The sequence below is a fragment of the Crocuta crocuta genome, unplaced genomic scaffold (assembly GCF_008692635.1).
Source record: "Crocuta crocuta isolate KB4526 unplaced genomic scaffold, BGI_CrCroc_1.0 scaffold170, whole genome shotgun sequence".
Taxonomy (NCBI): domain Eukaryota; kingdom Metazoa; phylum Chordata; class Mammalia; order Carnivora; family Hyaenidae; genus Crocuta; species Crocuta crocuta.
Genome location: NW_027527853.1, coordinates 2,378,508 through 2,406,281, shown reverse-complemented (window position 1 = coordinate 2,406,281; position 27,774 = coordinate 2,378,508). Strand labels below are relative to the sequence as shown.

At 46.1% G+C, this 27,774-nt stretch overlaps 2 protein-coding genes across 3 annotated transcripts in view; one reads left to right on the top strand and one right to left on the bottom strand.

The window, feature by feature from the left end:
* Window positions 1–6,823, bottom strand: part of ARHGAP19 (Rho GTPase activating protein 19) — a 63,147-nt gene extending 56,324 nt beyond the window's left edge. For both annotated transcript variants that reach the window (XM_077779234.1, XM_077779241.1), the window contains exon 1: window positions 6,767–6,823. In XM_077779234.1, the coding sequence (XP_077635360.1) occupies window positions 6,767–6,822 (56 nt within the window). In that variant the 5' untranslated portion in view covers window position 6,823. The remainder of the gene's footprint in view (window positions 1–6,766) is intronic.
* A 7,452-nt stretch (window positions 6,824–14,275) lies between these two features.
* On the top strand, window positions 14,276–20,780 carry FRAT1 (FRAT regulator of Wnt signaling pathway 1). Its single transcript, XM_077780315.1, has 2 exons — window positions 14,276–14,335; window positions 19,747–20,780. The coding sequence occupies exons 1-2, from the start codon at window positions 14,276–14,278 to the stop codon at window positions 20,245–20,247; spliced, it is 561 nt and encodes a 186-aa protein (XP_077636441.1). The 3' UTR covers window positions 20,248–20,780.
* The last annotated feature ends 6,994 nt before the right edge of the window (window positions 20,781–27,774 follow it).

Here is a 27,774-nt window from a genome sequence, read left to right as displayed (position 1 = left end):
TTAAAGAGAGAGACAGCGGGAGCAAGGGAGGGTCAGAGAGAGAGGGAGATACAGAAGCTGAAACAGGCTCCAGGCTCTGAGCTAGCTCAGAGCCTGATGCGGGGCTCGAACCCACGAACCGTGAGATCATGACCTGAGCCAAAGTCAGCCACCCAACCGACTAAGCCACCCAGACACCCCAAAAGTAAGCCACTTTTATGTGGATTAATCTTAAAATTCTATTTCTTCTTCCCCTTTCCTTCCACCAAAACTGGCCTTACCTATAAATATAATGATCAAACCCTCTAAGCCAGGTACTTGATAAAAATGTAAAATAAAATGATTCAAATTCAAGAAAGACCACTGCAGCGGGTCTGGGTGGCTCAGTCAGTTAAGTGTCCAACTCTTGATCTCAGCTCACGTCATGATCTCAGTTCATGGGGTCAAGCCCCGAGTCAGGCTCTGAGCTGACAGTGTGAAGCCTACTTGGGATTCTCTCTCTTCCTCTCTCTCTGTCCCCCTGCTTACTCGCACTCTCTCCCTCAAAATAAATAAAATTTTAAAATGAAAAAAAAAAAAACCACTAAAGAATCTATTCCTGTGCTTGCTTTAGCAGCACATATGCTAAAATTGAAGAATCTATTCCTCAGTACCCTTCAGACAGGATTTTTTTCTAATGTTTATTTATTTTAGAGACAGAAAGAGAAAACACAAGTAGGGGAGGGGCAGAGAGAGGGGGGACAGAGGATCTGAAGCAGACTCCACACTGTCAGAGTAGAGACTGTCACAGGGCTCAAACTCATGAACCGTGAGATCACGCCCTGAGCCAAAGTCCAGAGGCTCAGCCAACTGAGCCACCCAGGTGTTCCTCTTCAGATGGGATTTGACAGCACAAATACAAAAGTGGATTCAGATATTTAAATCATGTTTTCCCACTTGTGCATGTGAGAACAGGCGAGTCTTCCAAAGATCAGTAAAGGTTCAATCTTTCACTTTTCTTTCTTTTTCTTCTAGCTATCATTTTTCTTGAAGGGCCACACTGCTGTCTTATCAAAGGAAGAACAATATAACAAAAAAGTCATCAGGAAATTATGTGATGAGCAACCAATATTCCACTCTCTATGATATATGTAAATTAGCAGAATACAGGACTCTCCCCACCTATAGGACTTTCCTTACCCTCCAAAAACAATTCCAAAATGGAATGCAACCATCTGTAGTCTGTTCCTAAGCTTCCTGCTATTCCTAAGTTATAGGAACAGGCTTGGGCCCCAAAACTTGGACACTGCTGGCTTATTAGCTGTCACCAACTTATGACAAATGTTATCACTACCACAGCTTGTTATGTTTCCCTCCAACCCTGAATGTTCCCATTTGCTTTCCAGGTTCACAGCAGGTTTCTTTTTCTCCCATGAATTTTAGGGTTAAAAAGCCTGTGACTCTTCGTTATCAATTTCCCCTCTTCATCTAATAATCACACTTTTATTTATATCTTGTCAATTCAAAAAGTACTGAACTGGGCACCAAGGTGACTCAGTCAAGCATCTGACTTCACCTCAGGTCATGATCTCACGATTTGTGAGTTCCAAGTCCCACATTGGATGAGCTCAACCTCTGCATCAGGTAAGCTTGTGCCCCGCTTCAGGTGAGCCCCACTTCTCTCTCTCTCTCCCCTCTTTCTGTCCCTCCCTCCCTCTCTCCCTCTTGGGATTCTCTCTCTGCCCCTCTCTCACTTGTGTGCACTCATGCTCTCTTTCTCTCTCTCTCTCTCTCAAAAAAAGAAGAAAAAAATACTGAACTGCATTTCCCTACTGCCAATTATGTGGGTAGATGGCTATAATTCCTTTCCTGCTTTAGCTTTTTCTTTCTTTGGCCTTTGAAAGTCTTAACTATTTTTATATTGCTATTGGTAGACTGGATAGCTTCTATTTATGGACTCCCCTTTAGAACTGCTCACTTAAGAGTAACTGGAAGGTAGGGGAGTTGACTGAGTGGCTCAATCAGTTGAGCATCTGACTTTGGCTCAGGTCATGATCTCACCACTTGTGAGTTCGAGCCCTGCATTTGGCTCTGTGTTGACAGCCCAGAGCCTGAAACCTGCTTCAGATTCTGTGTCTCCCTCTCTCTGCCCTTCCCTCAACTGGCACTCTGTCTCTCTCTCAAATGTAAATAAACATTAAAATTTTTAAAAAGGGGGGGGAGGGGTGCCTGGGTGGCTCAGTCAGTTAAGTGTCCGACTTCAGTTCAGGTCATGATCTCACGGTTCATGGGTTCGAGCCCCACATCGGGCTCTGTACTGACAGCTAGCTCAGAGCCTGGAGCCTGCTTCAGATTCTGTCTCCCTCTCTCTCTCTGACCCTCCCCTGCTCACACTGTCTCTATCTCTCTCTCAAAAGTAAATAAAACATTGAAAAAAAATGTTTTTCATTTAAAAAAAGAAGAGTAACTTGAAAGTATAACTAAAGTGAGTTAAATTTTAAAGCATCATTCCATCTGATGAAAGCCAGAAATGGAGGGTAAAGGGTATTTACCATCAACAGGTCAAAACAATTCTTTACAGGCAGAGCAATTTTTTCTTATTTAATTTTTTGATTAAAACAATTTAGAGCATTTCTAATTATTAGGAGTAGGCTTAAAACATGATGAAGAAATAGAAAAAGAACTAGATAGTTGGTTTTTTTTTTAATCGTTAGTTATCTTTGGGAGACAGAGAGACAGAGTGCAAACAGGGGAGGGGCAGAGAGAGAGGGAGACACAGAATCTGAAGCAGGCTCCAGGCTCTGAGCTGTCAGCACAGAGCCCAACACAGGGCTCGAACCCATGATGCATGGGATCGTGACCTGGGCTAAAGTCAGACATTTAACCAACTGAGCCACCCAGAGGCCTCGAAAGTTAGATAGTTCTTAATGGACAATACTTTCCTCTTCTTTATAGAATAAATACAAGGGGCCACACAACCAATAGAACATTAGACTAACATCTGCAGGGAAAAAAATTAATTGCATGGTATTTATCACCACCAGGTAATATTTTATGTCTTAGAAATGACCCAGGCACCTGGGTGACTCAGTCAGGAAGCATCTGACTCTTGATTTCAACTCAGGTCATGATCTCAGTTCCTGAGATCAAGCCCTGCATCAGGCTCTGCATTGACAGCGTGGAGCCTACTTGGGATTCTTTCTCTCCCTCTCTCTCTCTGCCCCTCCCCCACACAAGCACACACACATATTCTCTCTCAAAATAAACTTAAAAAAAAAAAAGAAATGACTATTATTCATTCATTATTGACCACCTACACAAAGCTAAGCACTGGCAACATGTAATAAAAATAAACATGTGGGGGCACCTGGGTGACTCAGTCAGTTAAGCGTCTGACTTCGGCTCAGGTCATGATCCCTCAGTTCATGAGTTCGAGCCCCATGTCACGCTCTGTGCTGACAGCTCAGAGCCTGGAGCCTGCTTTAGAATCTGTGTCTCCCTCTCTCTCTACCCCTCCCCTGCTCACACGCTATCTTTCTCTCTCTCAAAAATAAACATTAAAGAAAATTTTAATAAATATAAATAAATAAACATGTGTCCTGCCCTCCAAAAGCCTTACAGAAACCTGAATTCTTACAATAGGAAATTGATTAAAGTTTCAAATTCAAATAAGATCCTGTAAATACCTGTTGATCATGTAACTAAAACTGGCACTTAAAACTTAAATTCAAGTGGCAACATCCTTTAAAGGAATTCAAACTACTCCTGCTATACACTAATATTTTGTCTCTGGGTTTTCATCACAATTCAAGATTTTTTTTTTTTTAATTTTTTTTAATGTTTTTTTTATTTATTTTAGGAGAGAGAGAGAGAGACAGCATGAGCAGGGGAGGGTCAGAGAGAGAGGGAGTCACAGACTGAAACAGGCTCCAGGCTCTGAGCTGGCAGTAAGCACTGAGCCCGACGCGGGGCTCGAACCCACGAACTGCGAGACCATGACCTAAGCGAAAGTCAGACGCTTAACCGACTAAGCCACCCAGGCGCCCCACAATTCAAGATTTTAAAGCAGGATGAGAGATGAGCTAATCGAATTCATCAATCCCCTCAACAGTTTCTAGGCAAAAATGATCAACCATTTATAGACACCTCCAAGAGTGAAAAACTCTTCCCTGTTCTTAAGATATTAACACACTCAACCACTTCTATCTCGGCTAGGGAAGGAGTCCAGTGCCCATTCATAAACCCAACTTCCCAAGACTCAGAATCTCTTATTCAATATAAATGACACCAAGAGACACCAAAGTATTTACACTTTACACTGAGGCAATGTGAATAAGTTCACTCTCCTAAATTCTAATATATACATAATCAGTTGAAACAACTAAGGTCTCAAGGCTGTGGCAAGACCACCTAGAAATTCTTTCTGGGAAAAGCTACCTTCTGGTGTGCCTGTAGAAATTATGATTTCTTAAACTGCAGATCCCTCTAATCTGTCTTTTAGTTCTACCAGGAAAAAGAAAATCTATCACATAACAAATGCTTATTACCTGCTAGGCTCAGTGCTAAGCATTTTTTTTTTAATTTTTTTTCTTAATGTTTATTTCTTTTTGAGAGAGACACAGCATGAGTTGGGAGGGGCAGAGAGAGACAGACACAGAATCTGAAGCAGGCTCCAGGCTCTGAGCTGTCAGCACAGAGCCTGACATGGGGCTCAAACTCTGCAAGTATGAGATCATGACCTGAACTGAAGTCAGACGCTTAACCAACTGAGCCACCCAAGGCACCCCAATGCTAAGCACTTTAAAAGGATTGTCTAATTTAATCCTGACATTCTCTGGGGTGAACATCATTATGCCCATTTATAAATAAAGAAATTGAAGCTGAGAGAGGCTAAAAAATTGGCTGAGTATTTTATTCTTTTTGGTGTTATTTATTGTAAATGGGATTGTTTACCTAATTTCCTTTTCAGATAGCTCACTGTTAATATATAAAATGCAAGTAATCTTTGTATGTTGATTTTGTATCCTGCAATTTTATTAAATTTATTAGTTCTAACAGTCTGTTAAATCTTTAGCGTTTTTTACATATATGAGATCATGTTGTGGGCAAACAAATGATTTTAGTTTTTCCTTTCCAATTTAGAAGACTTTTTATTAATGTTTTGTTTTTGTTTTTTGAGAGAGAGAGAGAGACAGCATGAGCAGGGGAGGGTCAGAGAGAGAGAGAGATACAGAATCTGAAACAGGCTCCAGGCTCTGAGCTGTCAGCACAGAGTCCGACGCGGGGCTCGAACCCACGAACTGTGAGATTATGACCTGAGCCGAAGTCAGACACTTAACCAACTGAGCCGCCCAGGCACCCCTAGAAGCCTTTTTAATACCTTTTCTTGCCTAACTGCTCTGGCTAGGACTATGTGCCTAGTTCCTTATCACAATAGGTTATCACCTCACACCTGTCAGGATGGCTATTACAAAAAAAAAAAAAGACAAGTGTTGAGAGTATAGAGAAACTGGAACCTTTGTACACTGTTGACAGGAATGCAAAATGATGCAGGTGCTATGGAAAACAGTATGGACGTTCCTCAAAAAAATTAAAAATAGAACTACCAAATGACCCAGCAATCCCCTTTCTGAGTATTTATCCAAAAGTATTGAAATCAGGATCTCGAAGAATTACTAGCACTCTCACGGTCACTGAGGCACGATTAGCAATCACTAAGGTATGGAACAACTTAAATGTCCATGGACAGATGAATGAAATAGCCAAATGTGGTATATACGCAGAATGGAATGTTACTCAGCTTTTAGAAAGAAGAAAATTCTGCAATAGGTGACAACACGGATGACCCTTGCAGACATGCTAAGTGACATAAGCCAGTTACAGGAAGACAATTGATTCCACTTCTATATAGGAGGTATTTATGAGGCATCTAAAAGATTCAAATTCATAGAATGAAAGAGTAGAATGGTGGTTGCCAGAGGCTGGGAGGGGGGCAATGGGGAGTCACTAATTAACAGGCATCAAGTTCCAGTTAAGCAAGATGAATAAGCTCTTGAGATCTGCTGTATAACACTGTACCTATAGTCAACAACATTGTCTCATGCACGTAAAACTGTGCTAAGCGGGGGCGCCTGGGTGGCTCAGTCGGTTCAGCAGCTGACTTCGCTCAGGTCACGATCTCACGGTTAGTGAGTTGGGGCCCCTGCACAGGGCTCTTGGTCAATGTGCAGCCACTTGGGATCCTCTGTCCCCCTCTCTCTGCCCCTCCCCGCCCTCAAAAACAAACATTAAAAAAATATTTTTTGCTAAGAGGATAGGCTTCATGTTAAGTATTCTAAACACAACAAAATTTTTTTTATTTAATTGGCCCAAGAACTCAAACCCATTTCTGACACTCCAACTGCTGTTTCGACTTTACCGCATAAACTGCCTGAAAGCAGATGAGAATGTACTAAGAGCTCTCTCCCGGCACTGTGTGACGTTAGGGAATTCGCTTAACAGCTCTGGGCTTGAGTTTCCTCACCAAGATGAGTCAGTCTCAGCCCAAAAGTAAGCAGAGTTGCCACCACCAACCGGTCAGCCTGCAGCCGACGCTGCGGACCGACCTCCGGAGGGCATCAGCGGGACCGAGGATAGGACTGGCTGGATCCGGCTCCCGGACCAGACCGCAGGCGTGAAGGTGCGAAACGTCGTTGGAGGAAACAACAAAGCGTAGCCCCGCTGGGTCACCATGACCCAAAGGAAAAGCGTCAGTACGACCAGCCCTTGGCCTCGTTTCCAAGGAAGCTGGACCAAGAACTCGGCTCACCTCCGGCGGGAATCGCTGGCTGGCACCTCCCCTTCACTCCGCGCCTCTGTCGCCATCTTAGTCAGCAAACTTTGCTTTCACCGCCCCCCATCTCCGGCTCCGCCCCCAGCCTTTGGATTGGCTAAGATGTTTCCCCCTCTTCCATGCGATTGGATGACTTTACCGCCCCTCCTGAGCCTAAACGGTTTCATAATATTATTGGTCTATTCAAATAACTAACGGTCATTGGTCACCCCCCCGCCCCAGCCCTGTCGGAAAAGAAAGGATCCCAGAGGAGACTCCGCCCCGAGACCTGCAGGGGGTTGTAGTTTCTCGTTGTGATTAGCCCTTCGGATTCCACCTACTTTTTAAGGTTCAAGTCAGAAGTCCCCATCCGGACGCTCAAATTATTTCCTGATGTGTAAATCTCATAATCATATAACTGTCGAATATGAAATTAACTTTAAGTTAATTCTCTGAAATGCAAGATTCGAAAATAATAATAATAATAATAATAATAAAATGCAAGATTGTTTTCTGTCCTGACACAGAGATGCCTAGAAAGGTAGTTACAGTGCGCAACCAAGAAGTACTAAGCTATTACATTGCGTTCACAGCCCGCTTTTTTCAGACAGCCACAGAGCATAGCCGTGGGTCACTTCTGCTTCTTCCTACACTCTCCCTTCCGGCTTCCCAGAGAACCCACAGACTTTACCTCTCTGGTCTGAAACATGGAACCAAAAGCTGCATAACTTTGTCCCCGACTGAGCTTTAATGCTTTAATGCTCAGTGATAGAAATAATCACAATTCTGCTTGCCCTCCCTGCCTCATGGGCTTCCGGTGAGGATTAAGGGAGGCAACAGATGTGAGAATATTGTAAACTTAAAGCATTGGTTTTTTTTTCTGTACTGTTTCACTGTGCAGGATTTTTCTAGGGATGTTTTTCCTGGGGGTCCTTTAGACATCCTTTCATGTGAGGTTCCTGCCAGCATGCTCCTCTTTCACTAATCTCTACCCACACGTGTTTCAGTTTCTCAACAAACTCTTCCTGTCTCAGGCCTTTGCACTTGTTGCTTTTTCTGGCTGTCCCATTTTTCACATTATTATTGGTCAGGTCTCAGCTCTAACGTCAGTGGTTGGGATGGCTTCTGTGACCCCCACTGTATTAAATCAGTTTACTAACTACACTTTCACAGAGCACTCTATACTCATCCTTCATAGCTTTTATAACCACTCAAAATTATGTAGTTGTTTGTGTGACTATTTCCTGTAAAGGTTGCCAACTAGACTTCCTACCACACATGCACAGAGACTACATCTATTTCGTTCCCCATGGCTTCTGACACATAGCAACCTTTCAATAAATAGTTTTTAAACAAATTAAACAAGTTCTCAGATTATATAATCCAAAACACAAATTGAATCACATGTTCTAATAGGTTATTTCAATTGATGAATTCATATTAAAAGTTTGATGAAGGAGCACCTGGGTGGCTCAGTCAATTAAGCATCAGACCCTCGGTTTCGCTCAGGGCATGATCTCAAGGTGCCCAAGTTCGAGCTCCACATTGGGCTCCAAGCTAACAGTGCGGAGCCTGCTTGAGATTCTCTCTTCCTCTCTCTCTTGCCCTCCTCTGCTGTTCTCTCTCTCACTCAAAATAAATATAAGAAAAAAATTTTTTCTAAGTTTGATGAAAGTGTCAAAATAAAATTGCTTTTTTTTATTATTATTATTTTTGAGAGAGAGTGTGTGTGAGAGGGGAAGGGACGGGGGTGGGGGTGGGGGGACAAAGGATCTGAAATATGGGACTGGAACTCACAAACTGTGAGATCATGACCTGAGCTGAAGTCACATGCTTAACTGACTGAGCCACCCAGGCGCCCTATTTTATGTTTTATGTTTACCAGATTATCCAGAGCAAATACATAAAAAGAAACACATAATTCAACAAACATGTATCAGTGAAATTGTTCGTTGAAACTGAGACAGACTTGGAAAATCCAGGCAGCATATTTGGTATAAATACAAAGCAAGGAATGCAAGGCTCAAATTCCGCAAAGGATTGGGGTGCCGACTTCAGCTCAGGCCAAGATCTCATGGTTCATGGGTTCCAGCCCTGCCTCAGGCTCCATGCTGACAGCTCGGAGCCTAGAGCCTGCTTCAGATTCTGTGTCTCCCTCTCTTTCTGTTCCTCCCCTGCTTGCTCTCTCTCGCTCTCGCTCTCACTCTCAAAAATAAATAAACATTTAAAAAATAAAAAAAATAAATTCTGCAAAGGATTTCTCCAAAGAACAAACAAGTTTTGTTTTGTTTTTTTCCTGGCCTCATGATACCCAGCATCAACTGACTGACTGATTGGATTCAATGGATGCTCTCACGAAGGAGCAATGTTTGCAACTTTAAAGTATCAGTGCAACAACCAGATAGAATACCACACAACTCTGTTTCTGGTTTATCTGTTTTGATGACCTTTTTATACAAAGTCCTTAATGTCAGGAGAAATACAGCCCAGTATAAGAGCATGGACTCGAGCCAGTAAGCCTGCTTTGAAATCCTAGCTCCGTTGTTTCTAACTATGACCCAGACAACTTACTTAACTTTCTGATTCCATTTCCTCCTCTGGAAAATGAGGATAATAATTCACAGAGCAATGTGGTGAAGATTTAAATGAGATCATCTTTGAAAAGCTGCTTGGCAGCACAGCGTCTGGCATATACTGAGACTAGATATATGGTCAAGGTAATGTGATGAATGTTAAGAATGCCAGGCACTTCTCAGATAATACTTCTATCTCCACTGCTGTCTGATAAGACCATACATTACTTACAGTTACAGTTTAATCGGTTACCTGGAGAGGAGAGTGTTTCTCCTCGAAACCAACTATTCCTCTCTAACTTTGGATTGAAGGTAAGTATTGCTGCTGAGTGCTATAAAAGTACTCCCCAGCCAACAAGCCTGCCCGGCTTCTGCAAGGGTGCTACGGCTCCCCTGAAATCCTCCTTCCTCAGTCTAGGTGCTGATTCCCAGCCTGGTGATAAGCATAGCTGTAGGCAGGTATTCATGAAAAGTTCAGAAAGTCATCTTGTTGCCAACAGTCTGGCTGAACAGAAGGTCATGGAAAAGTGGCCCCAGACCTCAAGGAGTTACAGACTGGTAGAGATCAAATGAACACACATCAGTCACATACAACAGAAGGCAGGTTAGAATTACAGAGGACTATATCTTAAAGCAGAGAAAAGACTCCTAGGAATTCAGAAGTATGGAGAAGGGAAGAAGGCCAGGGCTCCAAAGGAGCCACAAATGTCACCGCGCCTCCATCTGCCCACCCCCAACAAACTTCAAGCCTCTTTTTTATATTGTTTAATTACACAAATAATACACACATGAAGATATTCCCCTTGTTAAAAAAATTTAAATAATACAGATAAAATCTCCCTCGTCAACCACCCCTACATTCTAGTCCCTCCTCTAAGAAACTACTATTTTCAGTTTAATATATGTTCTTCCAGATCTTTTTCCATACAGTACATTCATTCAGAAACCATTTATCGAGGGGCATCTGGGTGGCTCAGTCAGTTAAGCATACAACTTCAGCTCAGGTCATGATCTCGTGGTTCATGAGTTCAAGTTCTATGTCGGGCTCCGTGCTAACAGCTCAGAGCTGGAAACTGCTTCAGATTCTTTCTCACTCTCTCTCTGCCCCTCCCCCACTCACCGTCTGTCTGTTTCTCTCTCTCTCTCTCAAAAATAAACATTTAAAATATATATATTTATCAAATACCTACTATGTGATAGGTCCTGTTCTAGGCCTGGAAATATAAGTGTGAACAAAGCAAAGTCCTTCTCTTAAGGCATTTCTTTCGTTTTTTTTTTTTTTAGGTTATATTTTTTAGTGATCTTTACACCCAGCATGGGCCTCAATTTTACAACCCCCAGATCAAGAGTCACATGCTCTACCAACTGAGCCAGGCTTCCTTTAATTTTTAGATAAACTGTGATATATTGTACATATTATCCTTAGAAGTGCATCTTGGAGATCTATGTCAGGACACATAGATTTGTCACTACCATTTTGAACTGCTGTGTAGTATTCCACCTTACAGATGTTCCCTGGTTTATTTAATCCGCCTCCTCCAGACGTGAAATAGGTTTATGTCAATCTGGATCGCAAGCACTGGAAAGTGACTTTGGCTAACAGAAACTGGATTTGTTGCAAGGATACTAGGTTGAAGAGCTGGCAGGAAGGAAGGGGGCTAGGGAGCCAAAATTACAACCAAGTTCACACCATTCACTGCAACTTGACTCAGCACATTCACCCCTCCGCTGATTTCTCATCTGTCCTTAGGTCTCCCCATCACTCCCTGGAGAGAAGGGGTCATGAGTGAAAACATCTGATTGGCTAGGCCAAGGTCCCGTGCCTTTACCTTTCTGCCTGGAGGAGAGCCCTACTCCCACCAAAGTTCTCCCAGTGGGGAATTACCCACTAAGGCGGGGGGTGGGGGGCAGGGTGTTAAAGGACAAATGTATGCTACAAATCACTCCCAATTTTCTTGTTTCCTGGGACGCCTGTTTATTGGGGGTTGGGGCAAAGTTTAACCATTCAGTCTCCTTCAGACACACCCAAGACTCACACATTATCCTATATGGCAAAAAAAGAAATGATCTCCAGCTTTGCCGTGGAATCCTCTTCAAGACTGGCCACAGGACGAGTGGAGGCAGGAACTCAATGGGGTGAAGAGAAGAAGAACCAATTCTGTGCAGCTAAAAACAACCCAGGTCAGGGCTGGAACCCCAGGGGAATAACTCGGGGTCATTTTCCCCAGCCAGGAAAACAAGCTGGGAAACAGCCAGGTCACGGGCAAAAGGCTGGCAGAGAGAAACACTGGAAGCACATTCAGTCATGGAGCATTTGTGATTGGGATTTACCATCTGTCAAGCACTGAGCTCAGCACTGAGCACTGAGTCATGAATCCTACCTCAGAAAGTTCAGACTGTAGCTGAGGGCAACAGGGCCAGGCGGTCTGGGCTTCAACAGAGGCGAGGAACAAACCTCTCTGAAAGCCTGAAGGTATCGCAGGCAGCCAGGCCTGACGCAGGGGTTGGATCTGAGGGAGGCTTGGAGTGGTCCTGAGTCCTGCAGGGTAAGTTTAAAGTACTAAAAACTGACCAAATCTTTCCGAATTGGAATCTTTCTGGACCTCTAATCAAAAACATCCAGACCTCAGGTCAGGAGGCCCCAAGTGCTGATGGCTAAGTTTCCAAGCAGTAACATGTATGTGATGTTCAGGAATGGGCAGGAATATTATGAACTCACTGTGTTGGGTGTTATCTCCACAGTCATGTGAGCTGAAGCCTGGATGGATCCTTTTTTCTGCCTCTATAACCCATTTTCATGGAGATTGCTCTGGTATGGAGAGAAATTTTGCACATAAATTTTCTGTAGCTATTAGGAAGTAGGATGAAGGTCAGAAAAGGCCCCAAGGCGTCCCCTACCTCTCTGTTCTCTAGGGGAGCCTTCAGAGTCAGCTTGCAAGATTCCTCATTCAAAATCAGAAAGTAAAGGAAATTGTCCTTCAGCCCTCTGTAGGCTTGTACAGTCATCCCCACCCATATGATCCATCTCCTTTCAAGGATGTAGGAAGAGAAAACTGCCTTGCTCATTCATTCATTCATTTATTCACACTTCAGTGAGAATGAAGTCCAGGGGTACCTCTTTTGGAACATGTGAATGTAAAGGACCACTTCTAATTGTGAAAGGCTTGTTGCCCAGTTAAAATGACTTCACACAGTCATTTGGATTGGGAAACATGAAAATCCTCTGGGGACTCGACTGCATCTCAGATTACCATTGTTGCGTTTCTAGATGTGTTTACAGATTGCTTGACTGGTTTTGGCTTCCCTCCCTAGACAATAGGCTCTTTGAGTTTTGCCTATCCAACTATTTGTTGAATGAATAAAGAACCAAATTAATCAATTAAATCAAGGAAGTAATAAATGAAACAATTAAGTTGCTCACACCTTATGGAAAAGCTACGTCCTGCCAATACTGGATGTAGGTTTTTGTTTTGATGCACCCAGCATCTCTTAAGGGATCCTCTGCTTCCCTATTTCAGTCCAAGAGTTTTTGGTATGACTGACCCTATCTCTGGCTATAGAGGTGGGCAAAGAACTCATGCCTGGCCAATCAGACAACTCTAACCTCTGAACTTAAGGGTCTTACAGTCTAGACCAGTCCAAGTAACTACTGAAATAAAGAATGCTCTAAGAGCCCCCATTGAGGGAACTGAACTGGATGGGAGATCAGAGGGCAGAGGAACCACCACCACCTATGGGGGAAAGCAGAGACAGCTTCATGAAGGAGCTTCAATTCACAGACTGAGCAAGACTTAGATGGCTAGAGATGTGGGACAAAGCATACTCTGCATGAAGAACACCACCAGACACAAGAGGCAAGAACCTATAAGGTGTGTTTGGAAGTTGGCAAGGACCCAGTGTAACTGTAGCAACGGGCTTCTGTGGGGGCGGAAGACAAGAGACGGTTGGAAGCGTGAATCAGGGCCAGTCCTCTGACAGTTCTGGATACTGTGTCAAGGAGCTGAGGGTTTTACTCAGGACATATTCACAGTGGGAGAGGTGGATAGCCTGAGCAGCGTTGGGCTTTAGGAAGTTGATCTGCCAGAAGAGTGGATTAAAGGGAAAGAGGCTAGTGTCCAGACACAAGCTGCATGCGCCCAGCCAAGCAAACATGCAGGGCATCCGCAATGGGACCAGAAATAGGGCATGACTCCTGGCAGAGGCACTGAAGGCCTTGGGGAATAAGAACTAGTCAGAGGCAAAAGACCACATCGCTGGGCCTGGGTAACAGCATGTGGGTAGTGGTTTGAGACGGGCAGGTCTAGGCATCAACCAAAACAGAGTTTGAATCCTGGCTCTGGCACTAGTAGTCTGTGTGATCTTGGGCAAGTTTTCTTATCTCTGGGCCTTGGTTTTCTTCTCCATAAAGAGGATAAAACCAAACTCAGAGGTTTTAGTCTTCCAGAGGTTACTGGAAGACTGAAGGAAATATCTGTAAAGCACTTTTCTGTAGAGCTAATAGGTACAAAGTTTCTCGTGGGTGATGCATTTATTCTAAAGTTAGATTATGGGGATGGTTACACAACTCTGGAAATATACTAAAAGCCACTGAACTGTACAATTTAAATTGGTGAATTTAATGGCATGTAAATTATATCTCAATAAAACTGTTAAAAAGAATAATCAGTATGTGGTGGCTACAATCATTATTGGCTTCAGTTCCTGATCTGAATACTTCTCACAGGCCTGCCTGACTGACACTGCTCTGCAAACCATCTTTGAAGGTTTTCTGATTATAGTAGCACTATCTTTACAAAGCTTCTGGTTGGCCTAAACAAGGTAGAATGTTATTTCTTCCTCACAGAAAAGAGACCCAGAGGTAGGCAGTCTAAGACTGCATTGGAGTCTTCAGACATTGGTTGAGAGTCCTTCAAATGCACTGCTCTTTTCATAGATGGCGTGGCTGCGGGAGCTCTATCACCTCCATATTCCAGGCAACACGGTGAAAAGAAAGGTTTGGCCCCCTTCCTACCAGGGTGACTTTCCACAAGTACCACACTACACTTGCACACTTCTGACTTCTAGCTTGCTGGCCGGAACGTAATCACATGGCGCCATCCAGCTGCCAGAGAAACTCAAACGTGTGATACTAGAGCCCTTGTGCTTCCATAACATGGGGTTCACCTAACGGGAGAATGGTAGCTGGGAAGCAAACAGCACCTTCTGTTACAGCTTCTCGCTAACAAGGGGAGGCAAAATGCAAATATAAAGATATACACACACACATCTTTAAAAGAATAAATGATCGGGGTGCCTGGGTGGCTCAGTCGGTTAAGTGTCTGACTTTTGCTCAAGTCATGATCTCACGGTTTTGTGAGTTCAAGCCCTGCGTGGGGTGCTATGCTGACAGCTTGGGGCCTGGAGCCTGCTTCAGATTCTGTGTCTCCCTCTCTCTACCCCTTCCCCATTTGTGCTCTGTCTCTTTCTCAAAAATAAGCCAACATTAAAAAAGTAAATTAAAAAAAAAGAAGAAGAAGAAACAATTGTATAGTTTGCCTCCAGGGAGGGAGGCTGGGTGGCTGGGAACAGGGATGGGGGCGGGACTCCCAGTTTTCTCATTTTGACCTTTAGAATTTTCAACCACGTGGCTGTATTATCTATTCAAATAAATAAAACTAGAATCTTTTTTTTTTTAATACTGAATTAGGCTACCTGAACTTGTGTCTCCTGATTTCCAGTTCTGTCGATTCCACTGCTGTCCCAGGCATCCAGATAGTCCCCAGACCTCTGTAGATCCAAGACTGCCTGCCTTGACTCCTACTCTCTCCTTCCTGCTGCTGTCCCTTTGGCAAGGACATCACAAGCTTTTCTGCAGTTCCAGAAGCAGGAGTGCTAACTGCATCCGCCTACATGGGGTCATCCCTAAGAGTCCCTGTGGAGGTGTGTTCCTGATGTGGCCTTTTTTTTTTTTTAACCTATGATGAACACCCAGAAAGGGGTTATTGGCCACTTGTTTTTTATCTCTTCATTCTTTATTGCTGTTCTCATGGTACATGTCACTGGGCGTAGCGTGACCCAACATCTATCAGAGAGGCCCTCAGCCCTTCAGTTTTTCCACTGATTCTCAGAACTCCCCCAGAGCCTTCAATAAATTTCTCCACGGCTTACACCTTTTACACAATTTCTTGAAATTACTCGCTCTAGTTCCCTAGGACTGCTATAACAAATTACCAAAACCTTGGTGCCTTAAAACAACAGGAATTGATTCTCTCACAGTTTTGGAGGCCAGAAGTCCAATATCAAGGTGTCCTTTCGGACGACTCTGAGGGAGGAGCTGTTCCATGCTCTCGGTAGGCTTCTGGTGATTGCTGACAATCCTTGGTGTTCTCTGGCTTGTGCCAATACCTCTCCATCTCTGCCTCTGTGGACACACGGCCTTCTCCCTGTGTGTCTCTGTGTCCAGATTTCCCTCTTTTATAAGGATACCAGCCACTGCATCAGAGCCCGGCTGACTCCAGTTTGACCTCATCTTAGCTTGATTACATCTGCAAAGACCGTCTTTCTAAATAAGGTTCCATTTACAGGTTCCAGGCAGACAGGAATCTGGAGGGAGCTCCATTCAACGCAGTGCACTCCTCAAGTCTCCACCTGCTGCCTGCACCCCTCAGCCCCTTCCCCAGTCTCGAGTCTTTTCTTCCTGGCAAAATCTTTCACACTGCTGCATCACTGTTAGCTCAAAGCCGTTCATCCAGTTTAACTACCAAGTTACAGACACCCCTGGCCCGTGCCTGTTCTCTTTCCCACCCTATCAGCAACTTCAAGACATTTTCCACGTCTGCCTTCTCTGTTTGCAGCTTCTTCAGCTGCTATTCCACCGAGAGGTGTTTAATATCTCATTAGCACCTCTTTGCATCTCAGTGTGAATCCCCTAATCTCTTAAATTCCCTCCACACACCCCCCCCCCCCCCGCAGCAACCCCCAACCAGCTAAGTTCCTCCAGCCTCCCTGCCAGGCACTGGGCGACAACGAAGGGACTGGCAAAGAGGCGAGTCCATTTCTCCCCATTGCTCACCCCTCAGGGAGGCCACTGGCCTCGGTAAACAGCGTCAAGCCTCATTCCTGCCATACAGTTTGAAACCCTCCACAGTGGGCAAGAATTTGCTTGGCCTGCAGCAGACCGTCTGCATCCTTTCAACACTGGAGAATGAGTCTACACATTTCCCCTGCCGTGTGACAGGCAACCTGCCAGCACGCTGTTCCCTTGCTGCTTCCTTCCCAGTTGTCAGCCCTGCACCCCCCCTTCCCCACCCCCTGCTCCGTGTCCCGAGCAGTTCTGAAGCAAGCCATAAAATTAATCAGCTCTTTTCTGTGGCTTATTTTTTCTAGCATTTTATTCTAAAATTTTTCGGCCAACAAAAGTGAAAGAATTTGACAGTGACCTGTCCTGTTACCCAGCACCTAGATGTTACCATTAATATTTTTTAGCATTGAAAAAGATTGACACATACATCACATCTAAAGTGAATTATTTATTTGTTTGTTTGTTTAATATTTATATATTTAGAGAACATGCAGTTACGAGAGTTGGGGTGGGGTAGAGGGAATGAGAATCTTAAGCAAGCTCCAAGCCCAGGGAGCAGCTGGATGTGGGGCTCCCTCCCACTACCACAAGATCATGACCTGGGTTAAAATCAAGAGTCAGCCACTGAATCAACAGGGCCACCCAGACACTTCAGCTGAGCACCGGCCTTTGGCTCAGGTCATGATCTCACAATTCAGTTCGTGAGTTTGAGCCCCACGTCGGGCTCTGTGCTGTCAGCTCAGAGCCTGGAGCCTGGAGCCTGTTTCGGATTCTGTGTCTCCCTCTCTCTACCCCTTCCCCATTTGTGCTCTCTGCCCCTCCCAGACTTTCCTTCAAGCTTATTGGGATTCCCTCTCTACTTTTCTCTCTCTCTTGCTCTCTCTTAAAATAAACTTTAAAACACACACACACCACACACACACACACACACACACACACACACACACACAAATTGAGGGCACCTGGGTGGCTGTCGGTTAAGCGTCCAACTTTGGCTCAGGTCATGATCTCACAGTTCATGCCTTTGAGCCCCACATCCAGCTCTGTGCTGACAGCATGGAGTCTGGAGCCTGCTTTAGGTTCTGTGTCTCCCTCTCTCTCTCTGCCCCCTCCCCTGCTTGCATGCACACACACACTTTCTCTTTCTCTCTAAAATAAAATTTAAAAAAGAATAGTGATTTAAAATGAGGGGATGGGCCTTTCGTGATAAAAATACTTGACAAACCAGGAATAGAAGGGAATGTCATCAATCTGATGGAGCCATATTTTTATAAAAACCCACAGCCAACATCACACTTGATGAAAGACCAAATGCTTTCCCTTAAGATCAAGAACAAGACAGGGATGTCTGCCCTCACCATTTCTCCTTAACATTGTTCTAGGAATTCTAGCTGGGCAACCAGGCAAGAAAGATAAAAGTCCTCCAGACTAGAAAGAAGTAAAACTATCTTTCTTTGCAGATGTTATGACCATTATATATAGGAAATCCTAAGGAATCTACTAAAAAGAGATGATGAATTTTATGACACCCTGTAGAGGTCCACATTTCCAAGATTTAAAAATTCCCTGGCTTTCTTCAAACTGCCTCTTCCTTTATTCCCACATTCTTCTCTCCACACTTAGCAAGAAGAAGCCCAACACTTTATAAACAACTACTCACCTATTCCCTCCATCTCATCTCTCCTTGAAGGTTTGCTTTTGTAATTCCATCCTTGGAACTGCCCACCAACACCCTTGTTTCTCCTTATCTGGATCTCAGTATCCAGTCTTTTCCTCTGGCACCCCCTTTCTAAATTAGGCTACTCTCCTGCTGCCTATTCTGAAGTAGCCCCCTACTGCCTGACTTTTGTATTTCTGTGTGCATGCATTGTAGTTAATTTTTAAAACAGCTTTATTGACATTTAATTAACATATGAAATTCACTCATCTTAAGAGACCATTCAGGGGCTCCTGGTGGCTCAGCTGGTTGAAAAATCCACTCTTTGGTTTCTGCTCAGGTGACGATCTCCCAATTTGTGGGATCCAGCTCCACATTAGGCTCTGTGCTGAGGTGAGCCTGCTTGGGATTCTCTCTCTCCCTCTCTCTCAAAATGAATACATATTTTTGGAAACAGAGAGAGGGCCACCTGGGAGGCTCAGTCCATTGAACGTCCAACTTCAGCTCAGGTCATGATCTCAGGGTTCGTGAATTCCAGTCCGCATTTGGCTCTCTGTGGTCAGCGTGGAGCCCACTTCGGATTCGCTGTCCCCCTACATCCCCCTCTGATCCTCTCTCTCCCTCTCAAAAATAAATAAACGTTATGTGTTTGTTTGTTTTTTCTAAAGAGACCATTCAATGATTTTTAGTAAATTTACTAAGTTGTTCAACCATGACCATTATCTGGTTTTGAATATTTCTCTCACCCTGATAGTATACCTCCCCTGATTGGCTTGTAAAGGCTGGGCCACCAAAAGTCTACCTACAAGTGTAAGTTAGGCCTGCGGGATTTGGGATTTTGAATAAAGATCTAAAACTTCCAGGCAACAAGACAGAAAAGAATCATTTTTCTATCCCTCCTCCTTTTAAAAAAATGAAGTCTTGGTTAATCATTAAGCCAACCATGCTATCTTGAAGAGTTAAACTGATCCACATCTCCATTTCCATCTTAACAGTTCATTTTCCTCTCCTGTGTCCCCCTCAGAGAAGATACTCCCCTGCTGAGCTGAGGCATTCTTAGAACTTTCTAGCTCAGCTCACACCCCCGCCGCCCCAGACGAACGACCTCCTCCTCTCCAGGAATGCCAGCCCCAGCCCAGGCCTCCAAATACCCATGCTCCTGGTCAAGAAACATTCCTCTGTGGCCTTTCTTTGCCAATTCTAACTCTACCACCTACCCTTCGCACTCCACCACACCACAAGGTCCTGGTCTTCCTTTTCATCCCTGTCAGCCTCGTTTCCCTAATCTCCAGACAGATCTCTCGCCTGACCCCCTTCTCCTCTCCATCCTCCCTTCATTCGCCGGGTCACCACTTCCCAGACGCTGGTCCCAGACCCGGACCTCAAAAGCGCAAAAGCCAAATCCAGACGAGTTGACGCGCCTACAGGAGGGGAGTGTGTGGGTGTGTAGGTGTAAGTGTCTGTGTTTGTGTGTGGATGAAACCAACTGAGTCCACGCCGGTGTTCATTTTCTGGAAATGCCAACCACGCCCGGCTGACAGAGCGGGTATCCGGCCCCCAGTGCTCTCCCGCACACAGCACTCGCGGTTGGGGGGCTCAGAAGCAGCTAGGCTTCCCCCTGCACCCGGGCCCAGCGGGCGCCCGTCTCCCAACCGTACAGCGCACCCCCGGCCCGGCGCGGTGGTAGCGCCCGGNCCGCGGCCGCGTGCGGGGCCGGGCTGCGCCCTACTTTGTGGCCGAGCTCGCCGCAGGCCCCAGCGCGCTGTCCCCACTGGCCCCTCATCCCGGCCTTAATGGGCCTTCGGGAACCAACAAGCAGGACACCCCGCAGCCGCTGTCGGGCCCGTGCCGGCGAGGTTGGCTGCGGGGCGCTGCCGCCTCCCGCCGCCTGCAACAGCGACGCGGGACCCAGCCCGAATCCCGCACCGGCGACGACGATCCGCACCGGCTCCTGCAGCAGCTGGTGCTCTCGGGGAACCTCATCAAGGAGGCGGTGCGGAGACTTCATTCGCGACGGCTGCAGTTACACGCAAAGCTTCCCCAGCGCCGGCTCCCGGGGCCTCTGTCGGCCCCAGTGCATGAGCCTCCTTCGCCCCGCAGCCCTCGCGCGGCCTGCAGCGACCCCGGTGCGTCCGGGAGGAGCGCGCAGCTCAGAACTGGCGATGGCGTTCTGGTACCTGGCAGCTAACACCCCGGAGTGGCCACAGCGCCAGCCTCTGTCTGGAGGGCAAGGGATTCCTCTGACGGTTGTACCCCTATTCAGGCTGGTGAACTCGCGCAGTTGGAAACGGGGAAAATAAGCTAATGCAGACGAGGAATGGAAAAACCGCGAATATTTCCTCGGGGAATTGATGGAGCGCCCCAAGTTCTGTTTGAAACAGAACTTGGCTGGCCCTGTTGTGAGGCAGATTACAGAGCGCACTCCAAGCTCACGTTCAGGAGGACTCCTTATTTGGCGTGACCAGCCCGGGCGCTGCAGCTTGCAGCCCCACGCAGCCTCTCGGGGCCCTCCGGCCCGGCGACCACGTGGCCACCCTCCACGCTTCTCAGGATCGCCGAGCGTCTCAAAGACGAGGATGATCCCAGTTACTTTTACCTTTTCAGGGCTGGTTCCTGATCCACTCTGGGGGAGGGGAACATGAGTAGACGGTCATTTCAGGGAGAACCTCAAACTGCCAGACTTGAAAATTTGTGACTCTTAAAAAAAACGCATCTCATGTCTTTCGGGTGCTGGTTCTTAATACAAAACACGCGGTACCGTGAAAGGACCTTCTTGGGAAGTGAATAGGAGTAACGTTTTCTCTGTCCCCCGTTTTGCAACTGGCTGCGGTTCTCGGCGTGGCAGGGAAAGGTGGTGTGCGGAGACCGGGACGGGAGGAGGGGGCGGGCAGTGCTGGGGAAAGGGTAAGCTGGGAAGTGGAGTGAACCCTCCTTCCTCTCTAAAATACTTTAACAGCCGGGCCTCTCCTCCTCGGGTTCATGGTCACGGTTTCCTGAGCGCAGGCAGGGTTCCGGGGCTCCAGTAGAGCAGAAGAGATGCCGGGTTCTGCCTGTACTCGGGAGAAGAGCTCGGTGTTTTGCAAGTACTGGAGTCTCCTAAGGACACGCGCACCGCGGCCACCGCGGGTATGGGGAGGCGGGGACGTGACGGGCGCCGGTGCCTTCTGCGGGCGGCCGCGCCCTGGGCTCTCACAGAAACTGCCAGAGTCTTAGCCTCGGGTCTCCGCACTCCCCAACGGCTCTACTGTTCAACTCCAAGCGAGTGGCGCTGGTGCTCCTCGGGGCCGGGGCTGGGGGCTGGGGAGACGCCACGTGACGTGCACTCCGGGGACACAGCCTCGCACAGCAGCTTATAATGGACTCTCCGGGGCCATTTGCAATAACAGCTGCAATTCCCTGGATAGACGGAGTTGATTTCCTCCCTCTGCCCCTCCCCCAGCCATGCCAGCTCGCCTTTGTAAGTGAAGGAAACCGAGTAGAAAATGTGACCCTCCAAATGGAGAAGCTGCAGGCTTTGCCATTGTGAATAGTGGTAAAGTGCTTTAACATACTGTTCACTTACTCTGAGGGATCTAAAACCGTTTCGTTGGTGTTATAGTTTTATAAGATTCAATGGCTTGTTCATCATCCAGATGTGGCTATTGACATATCTACGCTTCGCACCGGAGTGTCGGGAATTGTGGCTATCCTGATTGTAGGATTTTAACTTAACTGAAATACTTGTTTTTAATAAATGCGTTGAGTTGATTGTTGGGTTTTATCTTATACTTGCCCTCGGTGGGAAAGATGCAGAGAACACATTTCAATAATCCATAAACCTTAAAAACACTTGAAATCCTTGTCTGCCCCGCTTGTGGATGGTAATTAGAGCGCCTTTGTGTCTGAGCAGCTCACTAGTTAAGCAGGGTCTGTGTGGCTGGGTGTGCATTGGTGCTGGCATGAAATTAAATGAAAGTGAGGTCAGGTTTTGGACCAATCCCATTCACTAAAACCTTAGAGCCTTTTGGATTACTAGTCAGTGATGGAGTTTTATGAAGCCGCCTCTGACTGTATTAGCAAAGGACATCAGATCAGCCTGTCACTGCAGACTGGGAGGCTCATCACTTTTTTTTCTCTTTCTACTGTGGTCATTAAGTGGACTTGTTTCACAAGGCAGTCCTTAAGGCTGGGGCGACTCTTGGTTAGGGGCTGATTGGGATACAAACCCACGGTGGGAAAGCTGGCTGGCAGTGTCTGAAAGGACTCCTCTCTTTGCCCTTAGCATGTCTGCTGCCATTCTCTCCCGAAGCAGTGACATAACAGCCTGTCTATCCCTCCCTTTCTGAGTTACTGCAGCCTGTTCCCTCCAGGAAGGAGCCACACTAGGCAACATAGTATCCAGGGTTCAAGGCCACTTATTAAATGGGGACCTTAGACAAGTTGATCGACCCATGTGGGCTTTGGTTTCCTTCTGTACAATAGACGAGAAGTGAGATGTGGAAAAAGTCCACCATGACTGGCACATACTGAAGAAGTCTCTAGTCCCTACTACTTCCTACCCAGGACTGCCCCTTGGTAGCCAAGTGACTGGGGCTGAGGTTTCTCATGAAAGAAGGGCATGTCATGGTCCCAAAAGTGCTTTTGGGTTTGACTGCTGTATGATTCAGTCCCGTTTTTCTTTTTCTTTCTTTCTTTCTTTCTTTTCTTTCTTTCTTTCTTTCTTTCTTTCTTTCTTTCTTTCTTTCTTTCTTTCTTTTCTTTCTTTCTCTTCTTTCTTTCTTTTCTTTCTTTCTTTCTTTCTTTCTTTCTTTCTTTCTCTTCTTTCTTTCTCTTCTTTTCTTTTCTTTTTTATTTATTTTGAGAAAGAGAAAGACAGTGCAAGCAGCGGAGGGGCAGAGAAAAGAAAAGAGAGAATCCCAAGCAGCCTCCTGGCTGTCCGTGCAGAGCCCGACGACTTGGGGCTCTATCCAAAGAACCCCTGAGATCAAGACCTGAACCAAAATCAAGAGTCAGATGCTCAACCAACTGAGCCGCCCAGGCACCCCTACAGTCCTGATTTTCTAACTCCCTTTTGGACTCCATGCCTGTTGTCTATGCCTCCCCATCCCCTCTGCCCCTGATAGTTGGTAAGAAGTGCCTCCAGAGCACGTCAAGCCAGCTGTTTCCCACGCCCTGTGCAGAAAATGTTGGGAGGCTTGTCACTGCTGCTCGGCAAGGGAAGGGTGATTAGGAGGCTCTAACACTGAGGAAGGGGAGCTCCGAGAGTGTAGGTGGCTGCCACATCTGTGCGCTGAGCAGGAAGAAGGTGGTCAGGTGCTGACTTCCTCCGGCATTGGAGTACCCATGAGGTCCTCAGCCCCGCTTCCTACTGGGAATGGGATTTCCTGGAGGTCAAAGGGGTAGGAGCAATCCAGGGCCAAACTGGCCATGAGTCGATGCCACTGCACCAACTGTGCTGGCTTCTTGTAATGATGGATTAAGACTAAACTCAACCATGGCGTTCATGTAGTACTACTCTGTCCTTAAAAAAGGAAGACTGGAGGAGAGCCTGGGTGGCTCAGTCAGCCAAGCATCTGACTCTTGATTTTGGCTCAGGTCATGATCGCAGGGTCATAGTATCAAACCCTGTGTTGAACCCCCATTGAGCCTCTTCATGCTTAGTAGACTGCTAAAGATATTCTTTCTTGCTCTCTTGCTCTCTCTTTCTCTCTCTCTCTCTCTCATTCTGCCCCTCTCCCCTATGTGAACACTCTCTCTCTCAAAAATTTTTTTAAAAAATTAAAAAGAAAGACTGGAGAAAACTAATCCCTACTATCAGGCACTTTAAATACAGTATAACCCTAAACTGTCCATCTTTTAAAAAATATTTCAGGCCTTACTAGTCAACCCAAAATCCTTTTTGAAATAAGTCAAGGTTTACACAAATGACTTAAGTTATTAGACCACTTTATATATAGGTGGAAAAATAGTCCAGGAAGGGGACAGGACAGAGTCACCTATCAAAGTCACTTGTGAAAGTCAAAGCGCTAACAGAGTCTATAACCCAGGTCTCTGGGCTCCCAGTTCAGGCCTCTTTCCAATACCATCATACATACTCCAATATTGTTCACTGTACAACTCCACACACATACTACAATGTGAATGACGCCCCTGTAGTTGTCCAAGATGACAGCCCACCATCAGAACCCTGAAAAGCATAGCCCAGATCCCTAGGCTGAGCTGGGGAAAGCCAGGTATGCCACGACCATAGTCTTAAAAATCCTCAGCGTCCTATGAAGACAGCTAGCTGGCCAGAGAAAACAGCCTGGATGAGATAAAAGAACAAGCTATAGAGTCAACGAGAAAAATACAAAATAAATTAAAACACAGAAATGGGCAAATAACGAGTGATGTGGAGAAAGGAATGCCACACCTCACAGAACTGCAGAGTCTGCCACCCCAGGATTTCATTCTAAATTAGGCATAAACGCTACAATATTTGGATTCAATTTTCACCCTTCTTTTTCCAGCTCACAAGCAAAGACATGGAATGAAGATCAGACACCCCTTTCCTATCCAGCAAAGTCTGTGTTGAACCCTGTGATCCCTTCCTTCCAATCAGGAAAGAGTTACCCTGGCAACCAAATTACTAACTCACTCAATTAGCTCCCCCCTCTTCCACCAATGCTCAGTAATCACAGAATGTCAGCCCAGGGAGAGCGCAGCCTTAGGCGGTCTAGTGCTATTGCCTCATTTAGCCATAGAAGCCCAGAGAGGTTTCCACTCAGAGGTGCATTCGTTTGAACACTGTGCAGGCTCCCGCAGGCTCAGGGGCAAAACCTCTCCCATGCGGCACGTCTTCATGGTTTTCCATCCATAACTGAAGGCGGAACAAGTGTCCTGACCTTAACAGTTTCCTGGGAGGCATAATAGATAAGACCGTGGGCTCTGCAGGCAGCCCTGTACTGCCTCCACACGGGCAGCTGTGTGGCTTGGGGCTGAGTCCTTAACCTAGTGATCTCCATGAACTCATCTGCGAAATGGGATAAGAATAGAGCCTACCTTGAAAAAATTATCTGAGTATTCAATTAGATAATGCATGGGAAGTAAAGAGCAAATAATAAACACTCGAATAATAAGACATGGTCTCTGGAAGCTATTGCATGAAGGCCACTACTTTGTTTTTTGTGGAAAATCCTGCCTCTTAAAGACTTCTTCCATCTGTTTCTTTAAAAAGCATAAACTTGTTGGGGCGCCTGGGTGGCTTAGTCGGTTAAGCGTCCGACTTTCACTTAGGTCCTGATCTCGCAGTTCGTGGGTTCGAGCCCCACGTCGGGCTCTGTGCTGCTAGCTCGGAGCCTGGAGCCTGTTTCAGTCTGTGACTCCCTCTCTCTCTGACCCTCCCCTGCTCACGCTGTCTCTCTCTCTCCTCTAGAAATAAATAAATAAATAAACATTAAAAAAAAAAGCATAAACTTGTTTCCTCTGAAGACTAGTTGCTTGAGCATATGCCCCTGTTGTATAGGTAAGTGCTAAGGGAAGTGAAGAAGGGACTACTCAGTCTAGATGAGGTTTAATCTGAAAAAGGTGGCAGTCTCCTTCATCCCAAACCTTGAAAGCAGGTCAGGATTGGGACTAGTAGATAGGAGCAGCAGGAAATATTACAAAGGGGAGGGTTTGTGCTGAGTTCAGCCTGGGATCACAGCTCTTAATACCCCATCAGCAAACCCATCCCCTTCTGGGTGGCTCAGTCGGTTAAGCATCTGACAGGCTCAGGTCATGATCTCGTGGTTTGTGAGTTCAAGCCCCATGTCTGGCTCTGTGCTGACAGCTCAGAGCCCGGAGGTTTGTTTGGATTCTGTGTCTCCCTCTCTCTCTGTCCCTTACCCACTTGTACTCTCTCTCAAAAGTAAACATTAAAAACAATAAAACCCATCCCCTTCTAATTCAAATTCAGTGCTCAGATGAAGTTCTGTGTGCCTACCCCGTCCACCCGCCTATAATTTGTGCTGAGAAAATCATGTAATTTCTTTGCGGGGAGTGACCTCGGAGTTCATTTTGTTCTTATTCTTCATTATATTTACTGTCGTTACAGGGTTATCTCAGGAACTCATATGTGAATGTCTTCTCTTCCCAGAGAGATTAGATATTGTTTAATGGCAGAAGACAAGATGAGGAGCACGTGTTGGGCGGATTATCAGGCCACTCAGTGTGGGGACGGCCTGAGGTGGAAGGGGACACTTACGGTCAGCCAGATCAGTTGGATGGCTGTTATAACATCCATGCACCATGTGATAAGGGCCTTGGTGGGAAGAGAGAGGAAAAGAGAAGACGGACTTTGAAAAGAAAAAAATCCAAAAACCCAAACCAGAAAAACCCATGGGCCTCCACAGAGTACCTTGTGGCAACTGGAATGTCAGTTCTGGAGCCAGAATGCCTGGGTGGCAATTCTGGCTCTTTCCTTTAAAGCTCCTTCCTGTGACTTCGGGCCAGTCACTTCACCTGACCTAACCTCACACTCTTCATCTGTGAATTCCGACAGGAATAAAGTCCCTGCCTCACAGGGTTGTGAGGATTCACTGAGCTAATGCTAGTAAAAATGCTGAGCCAACTGCCCAAAACATAGCTGCATTTAGCAACGCTGCTTTGGTATGGGCATTTAGCAGATATTTGCAGAGCAAACAAATGGGGCGATTTCAACAGACCTACAGAGGCCAGGGGAGTGGGGTGCTTGGGGCACGGTGAGGAGCTGTGGTTCCTAGAAGTTCAAAGAAGATGGGAAAGGAGGGACAGCAGCTAAAAAGGAAAAACGGGGCCAACGGGAGGATTCGCTCAACCAGGAGAGACCGGAGCCTGTCTGACGGCCATGGAGGACGTGCAGAAGGAGAAACTGAAGATGCTTTCAGGGATAGGCCTGCCTGAGGAGGCAAGAAGGCACAAGATGCCCCGTCTGCACGGGTTTGAAGGGCAGGGCTCAGGGGGACTATAAGCTTGGGTGTCCCACGATTGTGACAGCTCCTGAGTCACAAACTGTCCTACCACAGCAAGGCTGGCCCTTGAAACCACTTTGTAGGACCCGTCATCTTATGCTACAATAGAATGGAAACTAAATCTGATATCAAGTTTATTAACTGCTTCCCCTTATCAATTAACTGACTCATAGAAGGTAAAATTCACAACCCCCAGCTGATAGGCTGTTCAGGCAGTTTTTGTTTGACTTATTGATTTGGGTGGGTTAAAAAAAGTCACAAGCTGGTTATCTTCTTGTTACCTTTGGCCTGCCTTTTTGCCTGTTTCTTTTTTACCATTGAAACTAGATTCCATGACCTAGCATGGGTGAAAAATGATTTCCTAGGTTTTCCCAAAAATCTTCCCTAGACTGGAGTCATAATCACCTTTCTCCAGATGCACCATAGATGGTACTTTGCTTCAGCTGGGTTAAAGAGGGGAAGAACTCACAGTGCAGATGTTCAAGACCTATTTTGTTTAATGGTGCTGAGGCAGGGAAGTTGAATAACTTTGGGGTGCAAAAAAGACAGTGAAAGTCACAGAGCACCTGGGTGACTCAGTGGGGTAAGCATCTGACTCTTGATTTTGGCTCAGGTCATGATCTCATGGTTTGTGAGATTAAGCCCCACGTCAGGCTGGGCACTGACAGCACCGAGCCTGCTTGGGATTCTCTCTCTCCGCCCCTCACCTGTTCATGCTTTCTGTCTCTCAAAATAAATGGAGGAGGAGGAGGGGGAGGGGAGGGGGG